The sequence below is a fragment of the Ctenopharyngodon idella genome, chromosome 8 (genome assembly GCF_019924925.1).
Source record: "Ctenopharyngodon idella isolate HZGC_01 chromosome 8, HZGC01, whole genome shotgun sequence".
NCBI classification, from domain to species: domain Eukaryota; kingdom Metazoa; phylum Chordata; class Actinopteri; order Cypriniformes; family Xenocyprididae; genus Ctenopharyngodon; species Ctenopharyngodon idella.
Genome location: NC_067227.1, coordinates 5,182,645 through 5,200,617, shown reverse-complemented (window position 1 = coordinate 5,200,617; position 17,973 = coordinate 5,182,645). Strand labels below are relative to the sequence as shown.

At 36.1% G+C, this 17,973-nt stretch overlaps 2 protein-coding genes across 23 annotated transcripts in view; both read left to right on the top strand.

Annotated features, from left to right (window-relative positions):
* The first annotated feature begins 1,272 nt into the window (after nucleotides 1-1,272).
* Nucleotides 1,273-7,729, top strand: pex10 (peroxisomal biogenesis factor 10). 2 transcript variants are annotated; one of them, XM_051904295.1, is made up of 7 exons: nucleotides 1,273-1,420; nucleotides 1,536-1,676; nucleotides 4,283-4,363; nucleotides 4,461-4,855; nucleotides 5,725-5,897; nucleotides 7,189-7,321; nucleotides 7,421-7,729. In XM_051904295.1, exons 2-7 carry the CDS (start codon nucleotides 1,565-1,567, stop codon nucleotides 7,487-7,489), a joined length of 963 nt encoding a protein of 320 aa, XP_051760255.1. In that variant the 5' UTR covers nucleotides 1,273-1,420; nucleotides 1,536-1,564; the 3' UTR covers nucleotides 7,490-7,729. The 2 variants fall into 2 exon arrangements, with proteins under 2 accessions (XP_051760255.1, XP_051760254.1); XM_051904294.1 differs by having other exon boundaries at nucleotides 1,369-1,676.
* A 1,227-nt stretch (nucleotides 7,730-8,956) lies between these two features.
* LOC127518043 (uncharacterized) overlaps nucleotides 8,957-17,973 on the top strand; it is a 44,999-nt gene continuing 35,982 nt past the window's right edge. For 8 of the 21 annotated variants that reach the window (XM_051904351.1, XM_051904349.1, XM_051904347.1 and 5 more), the window contains exons 1-6: nucleotides 9,061-10,471; nucleotides 12,141-12,196; nucleotides 12,478-12,694; nucleotides 13,991-14,160; nucleotides 14,399-14,575; nucleotides 14,724-14,898. The gene's annotated coding sequence lies outside the window, so the exon portion shown is untranslated. Of the gene's footprint in view, nucleotides 10,472-12,140; nucleotides 12,197-12,477; nucleotides 12,695-13,990; nucleotides 14,576-14,723; nucleotides 14,899-17,973 lie in introns of all 21 variants that reach the window. The other 13 variants (XR_007931437.1, XR_007931436.1, XR_007931438.1 and 10 more) reach the window with 11 other exon arrangements.

Here is a 17,973-nt window from a genome sequence, read left to right as displayed (position 1 = left end):
GGCCTACTACAAGTTCACATTCAATACAATTAAGTATATCAGTTCCCTGCAGTACCTTCATAGATCCATTTGCATGGCCAGACTGAAAAACTGAAAACTAAAGTGAGTTCTCTGCTTCTACAACATTCCTGTGCATTCCTAATAAAAACCTAGTATCTCTATGCATATGAATTTACCAAGCAGACTCTTAATTCAGTGATTCATAGCATCCTACCTCAGACGGCTCTATTGCTGCTCCATCCACGATCAGGTCTCCTCAACTGCCCTCTGTGCAACCTCGCCTCTGCCTGCAAGAAATCACATGGGAGTCTCAATGAGAAAAAAAGCCATCCCTTGCTCAAGTGTAAACAATAGTGTGCTTCCTTGACTGCCACTGTGAGTAAACAGTCTTCTACATGACTGCAATCTGACCTTAATATGGATTTCGTGATCAGCCTTAGGAAAGAGCTGAATAAAGTTGTTTAGTGTATGTGTTCTGAATTTTAATGGTTTGGATTGATCTAAGAGCATTAGAGTAACAAAGAAACAGGTTTTACAACCTTGTAAAAGGAGCTGACTTGTGAAAAGCTAAATAGAGAGAGCAAATGAAAGTAGATACAGAAGAATGATGCAAATATTATTCAGTAAATTAATATGTAACATGTAATAAGCCATAATTCTAAACTATTAACACTAGCGTTATTAAATAATAATAATGATAAAAAATAGAGTAGGCCTATAGTGTGTTTACTGCATAGTATGCTAATAGGCCTATTCCTGTTCAGTCGGGGCAACTGTGTTGAAGGTATGGGACAGAATTATATATTTAATTATATATTTAATTCACCTCAAGTGAGTTCAGATTTAATGGATAGGCATATTCCTCGATGAAGATTTTGTTGACATTTATAGTGATCTTTTAGTGAGGAGAATATAGGAATAAATAATGTTACTATAATAATACCTTAAAACCCAATGAAATAAACTTGACTTTAATTTCCATGCACATTTTTTTATTATTATTTGTGCAGGAATTTATATAAACTCTATTTTAAAAGAAATAAATACAAATTATAATGGATACATAAAAAACAGACTAAATGGAATTGGAAGAGGGAAGACTCAATTATGTCTTCAACTTCTACACAGTTTCTGATGTATTTTCAGATAGGAGGTTCACTGTGTTTAAGCTCTATGCAACCAGAAGATGTCCTCCTTGTTCGAACGCTAGGTCATTTCCAAAAACGTCGGTTAAATTTATTCGTTTGCGCCGATACTATCTGGTGATGAACCTTATCTCAGTAAGGCGATTTTGCTGTTGTAGACAGCAAACCGCAAAACTGATCGCAAATCAGCAAAGCTTCTGTTACCAACCGACCAATGGAGTGCTCGTGTGAGCATCACATGACTAAACACGGAAGCGTTAGAAGCACGATGCACAGTGAGTGACCTAGACCAGTAAATAGAACCATAAACGTAGTAAATCATTGTGTTTTTTTTTTTTTTTTTTTGGTAAAATGAGATGTATAAACTGATATATAAACACGTCCTCTAAGGATCTCTTTAAAGTCTTCTGAACTGAGCAATGCCTCTAGTTCCTGCGAACCAGCCGCAGCTGATCCGCTCGTGTCAGAAGGATGAGTACTACCAGAACAACCTGACAAACAACGCCAATGAGCTCATCCACACCTTTGCTGGTAAATCACTCTCAAGCACTCTAAGTGCAAGAATTTGGGATTTTAAAAGGGTGTATTCTATACTTTTATATTTTATTTTATTCTCATCTAAGACTACTTAGACAAATCAACATGTCTTGTATATTTATTGTATGTCGTATTGGTTGTGTATACTGCTGGAAATTTCCCATTGGGATAAATAAAGTATCTAACTTTATTCTATAATTTAGTTTTTAGGCATTCTAGAATAACATAATTTTGGGCGGTCATATGCTAATATGATGTAGGTGTGGCATAATAATCATGACCATGAAAGGCCAACTTTGTCAGTATAGGCTGTTCAAAATGGAATACTAGCTTAGTCTGCAGTATACACTGTATAGTTATATGTATGTGTACACAAACATGATGGTTCGGAACGTACCTCGGTATTGAAGTCACAGTTCGGTACGGGTTATGTACAGCGGGGGAGAAAACTAAACATATTTTTTTTTTTTTTTTTTTTATTAAACAGTGGTTTATTGAACATTGTGTCTCTCTCTTTTAAGATATTTAAATTATAATTAACATTTTCTTAATGATAAAAAAAATCTAGGTAAAGTAAATATAATGAATATATAAGCTAATATAGTGCATATATTTAGTGAAACGCTCCCTTCAAGTTTATTTCTCTAGTGAACTAACATGCTGTGGACAGTAAATGACTTGCATGAGGTTAATGTAATGCTACATGAGATATTATTCTCAAGCTGTTTTATTGATGTCTTTCCACGGTTGAAACTGGTTGAGAGATTACACGTAAACATATCTGTGCATAGATCATCTGTTCTTCTGTGCTTTTTCCTGTTGTGGTGGTTAGCAAACAGCATTGCATAACCGCACACCCCCCTTCTGGATTGGAGTGTGTGGATCGCCTGTGACCAACTTTATTCATCGTCTGACTGTGTGCACCGAACCGTAATGGTTCGGGATGAATACATGTACCGTTACACCCCTAATATATATATGAGCAATATCACACTCGTAGCCGTGCGATATGGCTGTTTATCAGCACGGCTGTGATTGTCTTTAAAAACCTTCTTTTGTGCAGAACTACTTCCTCCCGCCATGGATTCAAATCTCAAGTTGACAGTTTAACACTCGAGTCCAGGTCTCCAATACTAATTCTAAAACGTCACTTTAGAACTAGTAACAAAGGAACACTGAGTCACTTCTATGAAGCTTATTGTATTATAGAGTATTATGGTTTTATGAGAGAGAGAGGGAGATCAACTAAATGAGTGTATTACCCTCATGTAGCATTCATTCTTCAGGTCGATGTCCATTTGTCCTTATTTCTTACAGCACTAAAACAACTTCCTTGTTCTGACTCACTTATAAAGAGAGTCATCTATAAGAGTCATGGAATAATGTAACTTTCACTGACACTATTGACGGACCCTTTCTTAATACCAAATACGGCATATTATTTATATAAAATAATATTTATTGAACAATAATATTTAAATTAACAACAGCCATTATAAAAGACAAACAAAAGCAAAGAAACTCAATCAATCAAATAAATAAAAAAACAAAAGCAAACAATTCAGTCAAACGTACAAAAGTTGCACTCTAGTCCAGAATTTAAGTTAAATATAGCCTAATTATAAAGTTATGAAATTTAATTTTCCCCTTAACCCAAATCGTTTTGCTCTGGAACAAGTAATAGATTAATAAGACCAAAGATTGGCTGTTTGATATACCCCAAATGAATTATATTCTTAACCACTATCTACATAAGAGTCAGCGGCAAATACCCGAGGGACTGGCCAAGATGAAGCTGTTTTCTGCGGGTACATGAGTGCTGAACGGCCTGGAGCTCGCATCTGCAAAAAAGGGTCAAAACAAATAGTAAAATACGCACTATGTGAGATTATGAGTCACATATTTGAGATCTAAATAACTATAATATATATATATATATATAATATTTATATATAAATAAAATGTGAAGTACACATTATGCAACTAAACACTTTAAATAGTATGTTCTAGTGTTCTACATTGTTTATGTTTTTGGCACTTGACCTCAATTCACTGAAGGACATTTAGTTGTCATCTTGGAAAAATGTCATTGTTAATCCAATTTTATGTGAAAATGTCTGAACTGTTTTCACTTTGATCAAATAAGTCAAGAAAGAGAGGCCTGTTATTCATCTGAATGTCTTACAATGTTAAAATGTTGGGAGTAGGTCATTTTCGATCATTTAAATAACAAAAATATTAGGTGGAATACTCATAAAAAAACAGAAATGTTGCCTTGGCAACTAACTAAAATTAAAGTACTAAAATTAGACTAATTTATCTAAAACTAGAACTGTAATGAAATAAGTTAAAGCTAAAAAGAACTATATAAAAAAACAAAAACTAAAATAAAAATGAAACAAAAATATAAAAATAAAAGCTCATTCTAAATATTTATAAATACTATTACAAGATATAAATAGTACTAAAATAACACTCTTGTACAGTATTCATACTGCAAGAGTGTAATCCTAATCTTATTTTTTTTAAATCCCATTTTTCATGACACATCCCTTTTAATACAGCTGTTTGTTCAAAGATTTGTAATGTTTTTTCTTGAGGTTCCAGACGTTGGCTTCAGTGGAGAAAGGAAATTGAATTACTGTCTGATCTGACCTACTATGTTCTTACAACTTTATCTGGTAAGCTATTCGCTTGTATTGCAACACTGTTGATGTGCTCATCATATGAGCATTTGTTGTATTTCAGAGTCCTGTTTTTGTCATCCATTTCATTTAGGATATCAGACCCTGGGTGAGGAGTATGTCAGCATCATCCAGGTGGACCCCAGCAAGAGAAGAATCCCCTCAAGAATGCGCCGAACGGCACTAATCTTCTTCCACACGTTTGTGCCTTATCTTTTGGACAAGGTCTTGATTTGTGTTGAGAATGAGTTGGAAACAGAAGCAAACTCACAGCGGCAGACAAGCAGAACCTGGAACCCGTTATCACACGTGCGGTTCTGGATTCAGAGAGCTGTGGGGATGCTAACTGAGTCTCAGAGGAAGTCTTTGATTCCGCTTGTATTTGCCCTGCAGCAGGGAATCACTCTTCTGTACAGGCTACATGTGGCTGTCTTTTACATCAGTGGAGCCTTTTACCACATTGGTAAAAGAGCTGCAGGTGTTAGTTATGTAAGTTTTTGTTCTTTTACTATTATAAAATCTGTACTGTGGGAATAAGTTCCTATATGCTGTATTAATGAAGCGTAGTAATATCAGAGGACATGTGGTATATCCCTTACAAAAAATTACTGTTAGAGATCATAATACTATGGTACTTCAATACAGACTATAGTACTAAATAATAACCATATTCATATGTCATGTTATTTACATGGTACTCCAAGGTGCTTCACAGGATACTGTGGTATTACCATGGTACCATATCCAAAACATGCTAATACATTGGTACTTTTTCTGCAAGTTATTGCTTTAAAAAACACCCACTTTTCACCATATATGCCAATGTCCCTTTTCTTCACCATCCTATCAGTTCCTGATCACCAAAATCAAGTCTAACTCATTTTTGTCTTGTTGAATATCCTGTTTCACTCTGAAATGCACTACTTTTCAAAAGTCAGTAAGATGTTTTAAGATTTTTTTAATGTTTTTGAAAGAAGTCTCTTATGCTCACCAAGGCTGCCTTTATTTTATCAAAAATACAATAAAACTTTAATAATGTAAAATATTGTTACAATTTAAAATAACCTTTTTTTATTTATATATATTTTAAAATGTAATTTATTCCTGTGATGCAAAACTGAATTTTCAGCATCATTACTCTTCAGCGTCACATGATTCTGTATATAGAAAGTTTAAAATAACAGCATTTATTTGTATGCCTCACTTTTTCTTTTTCTTTTTTAATCAATGTATCCTTGCGGAATAAAATTATAAATTTCTTTCAAAAAAGAATCATACTGACTTTTGAATGGTAGTGTATATCATATTCCTGAAGTGTAAAAGTTTAATCTGTGTAACTGTGAATGTGTTTTCTTTAGCTAAGAGTGGGAAATGTGTCTGGCGATGACCCAAGGATCAGTAACAGTTACCGTCTGCTGGGGGCGCTGTCGCTTCTACAGCTGGGCGTCACTCTCACACTGCAGTTTAACAACCTCAAGCAAAGACAGAGAGCACGACAGGAGTGGAAACAGCATAGAAATCTTCTCCCTAGGTAGCGCTGTAGTACGGTGGCGCATTGCTGCCACATACATATTATTTTTTTCCCACTCAATTATGTCATAATTACGAGATATATCTTTTCTCGTAATAACGAGATGTTAGGTCGTTAAAACGCTTAAAATTAAACGCGCTGCGTTCAAATTTTGGGCTCAACTGCTTTTCTGTACATATGGTTTATTTGTATGATGTTTACTCAGTTTGGTCTGTTAATATCACTGTCTTAGTAAGGCCTACATTAAGCCACGTTAAGCGTTTTAGACTGTCCCGATTGGGTTTTTTGAGAGAAAACCCCCCCAGATAAATCGCATTGGTTTATCACTCGCATTTTATTATTTCATTCAAAAATAATGTAGCTAAAATACCGGTAAAAACGAAATATTTACAAACATTAAGCTATAAACATGCATGTTAGGCTATTTCCACAACAAAACAAAACTGAAAAATAAGTAGCTATAAAATAAACATAAAAATAAATTATAGTGGCATTCATTACAAACAATATTTATTTAAAAGCCTAAACAAATTTATTTAAAGCGAAACTGGCGTTGGGCTCCTTTCTCATTCGGCACGAATCCAGTTAATCTGCATTAAACCTATTCGCACTTGGACGCTAAAATAATTATTATGTTGTTACAGGGATAGTTCACCCAAAAATGAAAATTTGATGTTTATCTGCTTACCCCCAGGGCATCCAAGATATAGGTGACTTTGTTTCTTCAGTAGAACACAAATGATGATTTTTAACTCCAACCGTTGCGGTCTGTCAGTCGGATAATGCTTGTCAATGGTAACTCCATCTATGAGAATAAAAAAACATGCACAAACAAATCCAAATTAAACCCTGCGGCTCGTGACAACACACTGATGTCCTAAGACACGAAACGATCGGTTTGTGCGAGAAACCGAACAGTATTTATATAATTTTTCACCTCTAAAACACCACTACGTCCAGCTGCCTTGCGCATCCGGTTGGTGAGGTCTGAAAACGCGTTCTGATGACGGAAGTGATGTCTCACGCTTATACTTCAATGAGTGCGAGACATCACTTCCGTTGTCAGAGCGCGTTCAGACCTCACCATCCTCATCCTTGTTTTTTTCATTTTAACAATTTTTTTTCTTCATCTTAGACATCCTTATTTGTCATTTACCCTTCTTTTTCTTTTTTTTTCTTTGTGGTAATAAATGAGACATTATGGGGTCTTGAGGGGAGCTTTCATAATACTCTAGATTTATGTTGTGCTATTCATGTTCTCTCTTTACACATTCTCTGTTTTTCCTTTCAGTCGTCAGGTCAGCGAGTCATCATCTCGCTCTTCACGCTGTATCTTGTGTTTGGAGGAGCGCAGAAACACCACTAGCACTCCCTGTGGTCATCTCTTCTGCTGGGAGTGCATTACTGAGTGGTGCAATACCAAGGCAAGACTTCTATATTACATAATACTGTGGTGTGTTTGCATGTAAAGTTTAACATTACTGAGGTCTGATCAGTACTTTTTCTTGTTGCTTTTATTGCAGACCGAATGCCCACTGTGTCGAGAGAAATTCCAGCCTCACAGATTGGTTTACCTGAGAAGCTACAAGTAGACATTTCGGTTGACCAAGACAATGGGAACTTAACACCGCTTGTGTTTTACTTTCCATCAATGTTAGTAAAACTGACAGTAATTAGTGTTTAAAGATCACATGACATAAAAATTACATTGTGTATTTTGTATGAAATAGAATACAAATTTCTTCCTGAAATTTGTCAGTTTAACTTGTTGATTATGCAGATTATTTAATGGTAATTGTAGCATTGCAATAAAATAAGATATTTTTACAGAACTTGGTGTGTGTTTGCTTTAGACAAATCTTTCGAAATCAAATTTTACATAGCACAACAAATAGAACAGTGTAGTCAATCAGTGATTGACAACCATGCAGACAAACATGACAAGCATCATAAAATCAAGACAATCTACTAAAAACGATTGCATATTTATTTTTTTATTTTTTTCAAAAAATTAAACAACTTTAGTCTGTGCAATAAAAAACAAGGTTTTGTGTACATTATTGTACACAGACATGAATGATGCCTCAAACCATGCAGCTTGTTGACAAAAAGGTGCAATGTTGGGGTCAAATAGCAACCACCCAGGGTGCGTTTCCCAAAAGTATCGTTAGCCAACTAACATCGCAGGTTCCGTCGTTTTGTGGTTGGAACAACAGCTCTCGAGCTGTGGCTAGAAGCATAGTTTCTTGTTTTTATGACATGTGGACTTAATAAATCGTTATCTTGAGCAAAACAAGCAAGTTAACATTAAGTACAATGTATATCTTTTACTTCAAATATATACAAATGTCAATTACATACTTTAGTTTGTCAAGAGATTTTCAGCACCGTTTTTAAAGAGTGCGCATGTGCATACGTGCTCTGGTACGTAAGAACGAGCCTATGATTGAATCTGGAAATAAAGCAAAATAACTGAGAACAATGAGGATTAGTCCTCAGATGCCATGTCCATAATTTATAGCAAAAAATCTAGAAATAATTCGATCTCAAACGGATTCATTTAAAGAAGTTATTACTCCACCACCTGCGTTACATCATTCATCAACATGGCTGCTGAACGTCAGAAATACACTGGAGGGGAACGTATTCGGCGACAGCTGAAACTATTCTTTGACATGGTTAAAAATAATGAATGGTTTGTTTTTGTTTGTTTGTTTAGCATATGTTGTCGCCGATTACGTTCCCCTCCAGTGTATTTCTTATAGTAATATGACCCGTTGCGATCTGTCTCACTGCCTGTATCCACTTTTGTATCCTTAAACATTCGTTTTTTGGAGTCGACAGCTTATAAAAAATTATTTCTGGGTTTTTAGCTTGTTAGGTGTACACCTTGTCACACAGCAGCTTTTGGGCATTGTTCTGTTTTTTGTAATAAGTCAGAAATGACAAGGAGGCAGCCTCACGCGATACAAAGTCAATGGATACGGTTGGACAGTTTTTTAAATGTCGTCTCTCAGCTTAAACTGAGAACTAGACTGAGTTAATGTCCTGGCTCCTCCCAGCGGGTTGGTTGTACAGTAATCTGGTTGTAATCTTCTTAGCTCTCTCAACGTGCTCTCTGCAGTTTGAATGTTTCGCCCACATTTTATACAGATCATTAACTAAAGATGACACAAAATGGAGGCATTAGCAAATATAACATGCTGCCCCTGAGGGTGAGTGATTTTTGTAAATACTTTACAAAACAGCTGTAGCCAAATGATTATCTGCATCATCCAAATGTAGAAAATAAATGTTTTATCAGTTAACATTTAAATTATTAGATCTTTAATTGAATTGTTTGGAAGTTCAGCATTTTTTTAATGCAGACCTCATGGTTATGCATGAATATTTTATTGAGCTGATGGAATGAGACCTTGTTTTTAAATGATACCTGAGCAGATCTGTATTGAGACAGCAAAATGTGAATAACAAGCAACATGCCGTTGCCTGAGGAAAACGCAGATGAGCCTCCATATGCTCAGAAAGACGGTACAACTTCATACAAGAACACACCGCTGAGCAAACTTCCCTCTATTCTCACGTTTGGTTCTGAGCCCTTCATTCAGCAAACACACTTCAAGAGGGGAACAGACTGCACTTTTGATCTTCCTCACCACAAGAACATTTATTCGGTTTCAGAGAGTGCAAGTGGCTCAAAATATGCCAGAAGAGATACAACACTAAGAGATGCTTCAGCCCTCATATGTTGTGATACAGCAGCCAAGCATAAGTGTGAGCAATGGAAGACCCCAGAGAGGGATTTTACAGAGTATTCCTCATTATCCACAATTTCAAAGAAAGACAGCCCGCCGACCTGCTTTAATTCTGCAGACATTGCTTATAAACCCCAAAAGGAAGCACTCGCTTTTCAAAGACAAGATGAAAGGCTTTCATCCTGTACCTTTCATGAGCTTCTTGAGTCCTCGTGGATGTCTGCAAACTTGCATTGCTCGATGCTACACTTCAACTCAACTGAACAAGCAGCCTCTTTTGTGGAACATCAAACTCCCAACTTATCTGTATCCACCTCAGCGGTTTCCTCTCTCACAATACCTGTCGTCACGGAAAGTGAAAGGCACAGTAGCTACATTCCAAGAGATATCAAAAGACAACCAAGAAATGAGCAGTTTCAGTGCTGTAATACAAGATTCAGCTCTAATCATGTCCCTAGAGTATCTATACAACCACCAAACAAATCTGGACAAAATGAAGATTTTGTCAGAGACAGAAGACCTGATGGAGACAAATTGGCTTTTGATGGCCCTACTGAGATTAACCCTCATAAAAGGCTTGAAATGCAGGAGAATTTGAGTCAAATGCACCCACTGGTGATTCATAGAGAGGATATAAAGAACCATACGCAAAACATGCAAAGAGTTTATCTTAAAGAAGCATACAAATGTCCTCCAGGACTGGCAGGAAGTAGGAATGAACTAGTGTCTATTGATGGACAATATTTTAGATCTCATCAACACTCACCTTTTGCGAAGTGTAAAGCCGTGGCTGCAACAGAAGCTCGGATTTCTGCTCAGGTATGTTGGCATCCAAAATCCCATATTGAAAATATCTTAAATGAAGCCTACTGGAATTTCTATCATTATTTGGAACCAGTCCAAATGGAGAATTCCTTGATAATTTTAAATAATACTGTTAAGACTACAGTTTACTAACAGACTTACAATGATTAACGATAATTAACATTAAAAAAATTATTTTAAACTCATAACCCCCTCTGTGATTTCCTTTTGTTTTCCAGTAAGACATTTCAGTACAATACCAGTAGAGTTCTAATATGGATGACAAATTATCCATTTGGACAACAAAAATTAAATTAGAATCTAATATGTACAGTATATCTTATTTGACTCTTATGGCCCGGTCAGACTGTCATAAATGGAGATTATTAAAAAAAAAAAAAAACTTTTTTAAAGCCTTTTTATGCCTCGATTGGATAGAGTGGAGAGAGAGGAATAGGATCAGCAAAGGACCTTGAATCAAAATCAAGTTGTCAGAAGCACACTTCCGCTATTTATGTGTGAGCACTGCCCACAAGGCTATTAGCTCCGACATATATTGTATTATACCACACAATGTATAGATGGGCTACCTCATGCCCTTGGCATCATTCAAATGAAGTCTTGTTATTATTAATGTATGTAAAAAAAAAAATAAGCCATGGTCTGTCTGAATACTTGATTGATTGGCTCAAAGATGTGCATTCAAACTGTGTAATGCATTGGTAGTTCCAGACAGTTTAATCACCGTTTTATAATTAATGTGTTGCTTTCATTGAAGCGCACACAGTGAAAAGAGCTCACACAGCATGCACATACAGAAACATTGAGGAGCAAAGAAACTTGTCAACACTGCCCTGCGGCAACTATTAATTATTTAAATTAAATTTTGCACTGCAAACATCAGTGACAACCATGATATAAGCATGCAGGATAATCCATGGCTGGGTATGCATTACACAAGTTTAACGCACTTCGCGGAGGCTTCACGTGGGGTGTTTTTTGCCTCCACATTGTGCATTATAATCATGTAATGCCATGGATTATCCCTTACATATACAAAAAAGAAGCTTGCATTCCAATGAGACTGGGTTGTAATTTTCAGATCATGTTGATTCCTGAGTGTACAAAGGTGGGCACTGGATGTCAGTGTAATGTCAGAAAGACAGACTCCAATGTTGAACAAGTAAAATTTTGGCAGAAAATGAAAATCGGTTAATGTCAAAGGGCCAACATTGGCTTGACATAAACCCTTACCACTGGACAAACAGCATTTTGGTTACTTAATACCACGACTTCAACAAAAATCAACAAAATATCAAAGTGCAATAATGTTATTTAACTTTGTGTGGCTGTTAGCATTTTGATGTTTAGCAGATGTTGGGTTTTGGATACCTTGCCTCATGACTAAGTGTAACACCATGCACGAGCGGCGCAACGTGACGCGACACAAAAGCAAATAGAACACATTACAATCTGTGATGCTTCAACCAAATAGAAACGTCTTATGACGTTGGTGGCCTGCTGATTCTTATTCTTATTTAATTCCAGTATGATTGGTTTCCAATAAGAAAACCTATTCACATTCCTTTAAGATTTTTCTTGACTAGCATGTTTTGAAGGGATAATATAATTTGATTTTATAAAGCTGAACACGTCTTTAACATTTTTCTTTTTGTTTGACAAGCCTGATGTGGCACCAGGGGCTTATGATGACTTTGATGAAAAGAAAATAGAAGAAAGGTAAAGAAAATAAACTCTGTATCTGTGTCAAATGCCTGTTTTTGTGAAAGCATAAAAATCCTTCTGATAGAGCTGATATAACAATACATCTCTAACTTGTTGTGACTTGTACCTGTAATTTTGGGCTCAGCTGAATGGATAGAATTAAATGCTTTTTAGAGTCCATGTACTGTGTTTAGATTGAGAGACTCATCTGGAGGTTGGGCCCTGAAATATGTCCGGTGACAGCCATTGATGTCACTGTTAATATTTATTCAATTCTCACTGTGTGTTATATGCAGGTGTGAAGACCTGTATAGGTTCCATCTGCGGTTGCGCTGTCTGAGATTGTGGTCCAAAAGACTCAGGTTACTCTCTCAAGCCTGCTGTCATGACAGAAGACGGGTTTTAAGCAAAGCTCTGTATGTTCTGAGATGGGCCGCAAAGATGCATTGTGCTCAAAATGATGCAGTGGAGAGGAGGAGATGTAATTTCCTGCTCTATCAGAGTTTTTACCAGGTGGAAAATTTGTACAACAGCCCAATACTCTAGCGAATCATATTTGACAAATTCTTAGGAAACTGTGACATTTGTGTGCCTATGACTTAGGCTTCTATTTATATTATTAACAAGAGTATATTAACATAATATATATAAACTTATTTATATATACTTAGTCAGATTACTTATATTTAAGTACTACATTTTTATTGAAGATTATAGGTTTGTTATTAGAATTCTAATATATATTTAACAGGATTGATCTGTAATTTTAAAAAATATTTTGAAAAAGTTTTTTTTTTTTTACAGTTTTGAGTTATGCTGCATATGCTATTTAACTATTACTATTCAACTACTTAAAAGGTTAGTTCACCCAAAAATGAAAATTATATCATATATTACTCATCCTCATGTTGTTTTACACCCGTAACCTTCGTTCATCTTCAGAACAAATTAAGATATTTTTGATGAAATCTGATGGCTCAGTGAGGTCTCTATTGCCAGCAAAGTCACTGAACCTCTAATGGCTGATTTCAAAACACTGCTTCGAAGCTTCACGAATCTTTTGTTTCGAATCAGTGGTTCGGAGCGCCAAAGTCACATGATTTCAGCAGTTTGGCAGTTTGATAAGCAATCCGAAACACTGATTCAAAACAAAAGATTTGTGAAGCTTTGAAGCTGTGTTTTGAAATCGGCCATCACTAGATATTGTTAAAAAGTCATTATTTTGTTTTTTTGGTGCACAAAAAGTATTCTCGTCGCTTTATAATATTAAGGTTGAACCACTGCTCACATGAACTGTTTTAAATATGTCTTTAGTACCTTTTCTGGATCTTGAGAGGTTCAGTGACTTTGCTGGCTATAGAGGCCTCACTGGGCCATCAGATTTCATCAAAAATATCTTAATTTGTGTTCTGAAGATGAACGAAGGTCTTACGGGTGTAGAACGACATGAGGATGAGTAATAAATGACATTATTTTCATTTTTGGGTGAACTAACCCAAATAATAAATAACTTACTGTGAAATAATGTAACGCTTTATGAATGGACTTATAAAGTGATAAATAACTGTGGTATCATGGTATGGATCCCCATGTGATTATCCCCAAATGTTTTTGATATACTATGGCACAATTTCCTGAGAATATGCCGCAGAAATTTATAACATAGTTGACTTTAATAACTATGATTTTACAGACAGTATGACAGTTTTTGCATGGACAAAAGCCAAAATCTGCATGGTGTTAGACAGTAGACATACCATTTCAATTTCATATCTTTAAGGTAATAGTACCTGACATATTCTGTTACAGTGGAAGAATCACTATGAGAGCAGACACCTGGATAACTCATTACACAATGAGCGCAACACAGATGCTTTGAGAAAACGACTCATTCAGCCCGGAAGAACTTTGGTTCTGATGACCACATGTTCCACCTGGAGGAACATGCATGAGCTCAGAACAGCTGTGATTCATTATCAGTAAGAATCATCCTGTAATCTGGGTCAGATATACAGTTACCTCACAATGAATAAGAGTCAATAGGGATGTCTGAGTCACTGTCTTGGACAGGAATCAGGATTTTCCTTTGCTATTTATCATGAGTTTAACCTAAGTTTAACCTAACCTCTTTTAGAAACACCACTCTCCTTTTCTTAAGAACATGTAAATATCTAGTTGTGTATGTAAATGTGTCTGTATGTGCTTTAAACCTTGCAGTCTATCTGTACTTTATAAGCACTGGCTGCTGTGGAGGCAGGCGTGTTTAAAGCAATTCTCTAGGAGACAACAGGAGTGGTGGTCATGTTCGTGGTGGGGCAGACGACTCCAGAGCAAAGTCTGGACCCTGTGGATAATAACCTGGCAGAGAAAACAGCTAGCCACAGATCAGTACAGGTACAGACAGAACATTGTTAGGTTCATGTCTGTGTCATGCACATGCTAGTCTCCCAAATGTTGATTGTATTCTCAGTATTTTCTATATCTTATATAAATATCTCAACTGTTTCCTCTAGATATCAATGAGATCTCTGTCTTTCTTTAGCATGCATTTGTTAGCATCAGCATGGATGAAATGGAAAATCAGTAACCGGTCAGAAGAAGCTGGAGAAGTTGATACAGTCCACTCAGATAAGCAGCCTAAATCGTTTCTTCCATCGTTGGCAGAAAAGAGCAGAATCCTTTCAAAGAGAGAGAGAAAAACAGTTAGTTTTGAGCCGGTAAGAGTCAATCTGCCTCTCACATTATCACCCTCATGTCATTCACTGCATGTCTGATTTTCTGCCATGGAACACGAAAGGCACCAACACTGTCAGCAAAACAATTGTGCTATTAGGGGTACAGCAGCTTGGGGACACTGGGACAGTACCCTTAAAGAGACAACCTTAAAGCTTACCTCAAGTCAAGTCAAATTTATTTGTATAGTGCTTTTTACAATACGCACAGTTTCAAAGCAGTTTTACAGAAAGTAATACTTTTATGTCTGTAATGCCTTAGTGCTTTGTCATCAGGTTTTAGTGCTGGACATTATAACGATATATAATGATACAAATGATTTAGATCTTAGATCTATCTAGATTGTATTTATAGTGTTGTGAGCACATATTTTAGTGCCACAGTCACTCATACTCAAATTGTATGGCAATTAAGAGATTAAAATATTAGTTGGTATTGTTCTATTAAGATATTTAAATATGTTTTTTTTTTTTTTTCAAAGTGAGAGTAAGCCATTCCCAAAAAGTATTTATAAAAATATGAACGGTTGTTGCAGGTGAAAAAAAAAAAAAATTATGTTATATTATATCCAGGCATATGTTAGATCTGATGTCCGGATCTCTTATGTCCAGTCCAAATTCTTTATCAGATGCCAGAACAAACAACAATCAGTGCTAATATACACTTTGTAATACTACCAAATAATTATGATCCTAACCTTTATCCATATCGAAATCTCAGATGGCCGGACAATGATTCATCTTTTATGAATCATTAAAATATTTGTGTCATTAAGCCCCAAGACTGCAGTGTACACTGTGAGTTTTTTAAAAGCTTAGCTTAAGTGTGTTATATGAATAAATAGTGCTTATAAACGGCTGTTGAGATAGTATTCTCAATTGAAATGAGTAGAGGTTTGGACCCCGAAATATTCTATACATTATGACTTAACAAGCAGATTTGGGCATTTAGATAATGGTTTGTTTGTTTGTTTTTCTAAGCTAGAGTGTATAATACTCAAAAATCATCAATGAAGACACAGTACTATTGGTTGTCTTAAGTGAAAAATAGCACTTGTCAAAGAAGAAGCCATTTGTCTTAAAGGGAGAGTTCACCCGAAAATTTTGTCATAATTTACTCATAATTTATGACATAATTTATGTTGTTCCAAACCTGTATAAGTTTCTTTCTTCTGTTGAACACAAAAGAAGATATTTTAAAGAATGTTGGTAACCAGACAGTTGACAGTAGCCATTGACTTCCATAGTATTTTTTTCCTACTATGGAAGTCAATGGCTACCATCAAGTGTTTGATTACCAACATTCTTTAAAATATCTTCCTTTGTGTTCAACAGAAGAAAAGAAATTCATACAGGTTTGGAACAACTTGTGGGTGAGTAAGTGATGACAAAATTTTCATTTTTGGGTGAACTATACCTTTAAGACAGCCATAAATATTAGAATTGTAATTTTACAGTTTATCAGCTATTCAGTTTTTTTTTTCAAATTGTGCAACCCATGTAACATGTATCCTTAAAGAGATAGTTCACCCAAAAATGAAAATTTGATGTTTATCTGCTTACCCCCAGGGCATCCAAGATGTAGGTGACTTTGTTTCTTCAGTAGAACACAAATGATGATTTTTAACTCCAACCATTGCGGTCTGTCAGTCATATAATGCTTGTCAATGGTAACTCCATCCATAAGAGTCAAAAAAACATGCACAGACAAATCCAAATTAAACCCTGCACTTGTGACGACACATTGATGTCCTAAGACACGAAACGGTCTGTATGTTCGAGAAACCGAACAGTATTTATATCATTTTTTACGTCTAAAACACCACTATGTCCAACTGCCTTGCGCATCCGGTTGGTGAGGTCTGAACGCGCTCTGACAACGAAAGTGATGTCTCGTACTCATTGAAGTATAAGCGTGAGACATCACTTCCGTCGTCAGAGCGCGTTCGGTTTCTCGCACAAACCGATCGTTTCGTGTCTTAGGACATCAATGTGTCGTCACGAGCCGCAAGGTTTAATTAGGATTTGTCTGTTCATGTTTTTTTTGACTGTTATAGATGGAGTTCCCATTGACAAGCATTATACAACAGATATAATATGACATAATAATATGACAGACCGCAATGGTTGGAGTTAAAAATCATCATTTGTGTTCTACTGAAGAAACAAAGTCACCCACATCTTGGATGCCCTGGGGGTAAGCAGATAAACATCAAATTTTCATTTTTGGGTGAACTATCCCTTTAAAGCTGCTTTATATAAGAATGACAGCTAGTGGTTGAAATGGGTACTGCAGTCCAAGTTCAAAATATTGTTTGCCCCGCCCCCTCCTCCTCAGACTTGACGCTCTGGTCGGTTGCCAGTTTGAAGACACGCAACAGGAGCAAGCTCAATTGACATTGGAAGGCAAGGAGACTTACACACTGTAAGATAATCAGTTGATATATTGATTTATGATGAGTTGATAACACGTTTTAATATGCTTCCATTCATAGAGATTTTTAGATGGATGCTGAGGCTTTTTTAGGTTGGGTAGAATCTGCGATCTCTGACCCGGTTTGTTCGCTGGCTTCCATGGCTGCAATTCGCTGCATGTGTTTTCCGCCAACTGGCAACCCAGGGAGGTGAAATACTATTGGGTAAATTGGCAACGTGCGGTCTTGCACAGACCAAAACAAAATTTCAGACATTCCGACACGGAACACACATTTCAAAGTAAAATAACTGGCTGTAGCAATGGTTTTCAGAGAAACGAGTATGTGAACTCAGCATGTTTAATAAATATCTGCAAACATATTATGTTATTTTTATGCTTTAGTACAGTCAAAAACTTACATAGAGCACCTTTAAGGTACTACTACAAACCTTTTAGGAGTAAATAAGGTAGAGTACAAAGATGTCCTTTTAAGGGTATTGCCCCTGTGACAAGCTGTTGAACCCCTGAATGTACACTTTGCACTTTTTTTTCTGAGAGTGACTTGCACTGCTTTTGGGAAAGGTATGTTTGAATGAAACAAGAGAGACTGTGTCAACAGTGTGGTACGAGAGGTATGAAAGAAG